Here is a 2,186-nt window from a genome sequence, read left to right on the forward strand (position 1 = left end):
GTCCCATATTTTCCTACAGACCCTCCGGGACTGTCGAATCATGGATCCGGGTCCGTTTACCCAAAATATTGACCAAAGTCAAATTTATTCATTTCAACATCAAAACTTAGCATTTTTTTTCACAGAGTTTCATATTTAAGCTTTCCGGCTATGCGCTCGGACTGCGCACGCAAATTGAGGCGGCTCTTATGAGGTTTTCAAGGTCTCGGAGACACAGAAATCAACTGAAAGCAAGTGATGACCCTTTGGGTCGTCACAGGTATAGTTATGCATTTTTACTATTATAATCTTCAACTTGTATCAAAATTTAATTTGATATATTTAATTCTATTATAAAATTATAAGATTTGATACAAAACACGGTATTTTTCGGTAAAAGCTTACGTGCATGGGTGTTTACAACTGACTAATAAACAAATGACGCATGTGATTTTATTTAACTAAAAAATTATTAGTACTTAATTATAATTAATTATCGCGTGTCTTGCAAAGGATCTTATTTAATAATATAAAAACACTTAATAGCAGTAGATTGACGCTTTTTCTTTCATGACTAACCACGTCCCAAAGGCCATAACTGGTCATTACTAACTATCAGAAATGAGAGCAATAGAAACCGTCATATCATATAGCTATCTAATTCCTCTCTCGGAAATGGATCCCCAACCCTATGAACAACAACAACACACAATACCTCCTAAACCCCCAGATATTGATCAAAGCATGATCAAATCTAGCTTCAAAGATATGCTTACCACTTCGAACCCTTTACTCTTCACCAATATTGAAAATCATCAAGATATAGACCTCCTAATGATGGACTCAGAAGATCAAGTAGTTGATCAATCAATCTTAACGACCTCAAAGGGTATCAAATTCATAACACTCTCTGATGAGGAGAAGGTACGAATCTATGAGCCATGGAAAAATTCCATCATAGTAAAGCTAGTGGGCAAGCGTATGTTACACCACTATCTAAAGAGAAAAATTCAAGAACTATGGAAACCAACTGAAGATTTCCAGTTGATTGACCTTGGAGTAGATTACTACATAATCAAATTCAAGAAAAAGGAAAATATGGACAAGGTAATGCATCAAGGCCCTTGGTTCATTAACGGACATTTCCTCTCTATTACTGGATGGAAACCAAACTTTGTTTCCACTCAAGAGAAAGTCACAAACTCTGCAGTATGGATTAGACTTCCTCAATTACCTACAGAATTTTACGATGGCAAAATTCTGGAAAAAATTGTTAATGCAATTGGCCGGCTCCTAAAAATTGATGTTTGCACATCAACAAGTCTGAGAGGTCATTATGAAAGATTATGTGTGAAATTACCATTGAAAGCTCCAGTTCAACCGTTCATCTATGTTGACCACCACAAACAAGCAATACACTACGAAGGTGAAAATTTTCTTTGTGAAAACTGTGGACAATTGGGGCACATAGCACAAAAATGCTCCTTTATTATTCAGAAAAATAGAGATAGAAATAATGAAGATACAAGCAAGGAATTATCAACAATTACAAATGATGGGAAAAAAGAACAATGGACAACAATTTCTTTTTCCAAAGGAGGACATTGTTAACCCCCTGACAAAGGTCCTCGGCAGATGTGGGTTGTGGTAAGGATTTTCATGATGGCCTTGGCACACAACCTGAAAAATGGGGCAACATCATGAAGGGCTGCTCGGCATGACGGACAATGCAGGGTTCGACGAACGCACCTTGAACGGAAGCAAGGCGCATTTTACTTAGATGTGCGGGTTGGCAAAACAATGGCAAGGCAAAGCCATGTTAAGCAGGGGCAAAGACATGGCAAGGCAAGGCAAGGCAAGGCGGGACAAGCAAAGGCAAATGATACAGACAGATTTGATCAAGTTGGAGGCGACTTGACAAGGGCTGGCAGCTTTGACAATGAACGTGTGCGGCTAAGTCAGTGGATGGCAAGCTGTGGCAATGACATTAGCGCAGAGCAGTGTCAAAGACATGGTTGGGAGCAATGCCAGCCTTGGCACAAAGCAGCTGGGTGAAATCGGACCAAACTGTGCACAAGCAGCAGTTGGAAAAACATGTGCCAAGCACATGGGAAGCAGTTGGCAGTTGCAACCTCTTCTAAGACATACTGATCATGGCCTAAAAGTGTGCCCACGTTTTTGTACTTTGTCTTAACTTGTTGACCATC

The 2,186-nt window shown here is 39.4% G+C and overlaps 1 protein-coding gene across 1 annotated transcript; it reads left to right on the plus strand.

Moving 5' to 3' along the window:
* The first annotated feature begins 654 nt into the window (after positions 1-654).
* Positions 655-1,590, plus strand: LOC107770776 (uncharacterized). Its single transcript, XM_016590107.2, has one exon. It carries the CDS (start codon positions 655-657, stop codon positions 1,588-1,590), a length of 936 nt encoding a protein of 311 aa, XP_016445593.2.
* Positions 1,591-2,186: the final 596 nt, after the last annotated feature.

The sequence above is a fragment of the Nicotiana tabacum genome, chromosome 7, assembly GCF_000715075.1.
Source record: "Nicotiana tabacum cultivar K326 chromosome 7, ASM71507v2, whole genome shotgun sequence".
Classification (NCBI taxonomy): domain Eukaryota; kingdom Viridiplantae; phylum Streptophyta; class Magnoliopsida; order Solanales; family Solanaceae; genus Nicotiana; species Nicotiana tabacum.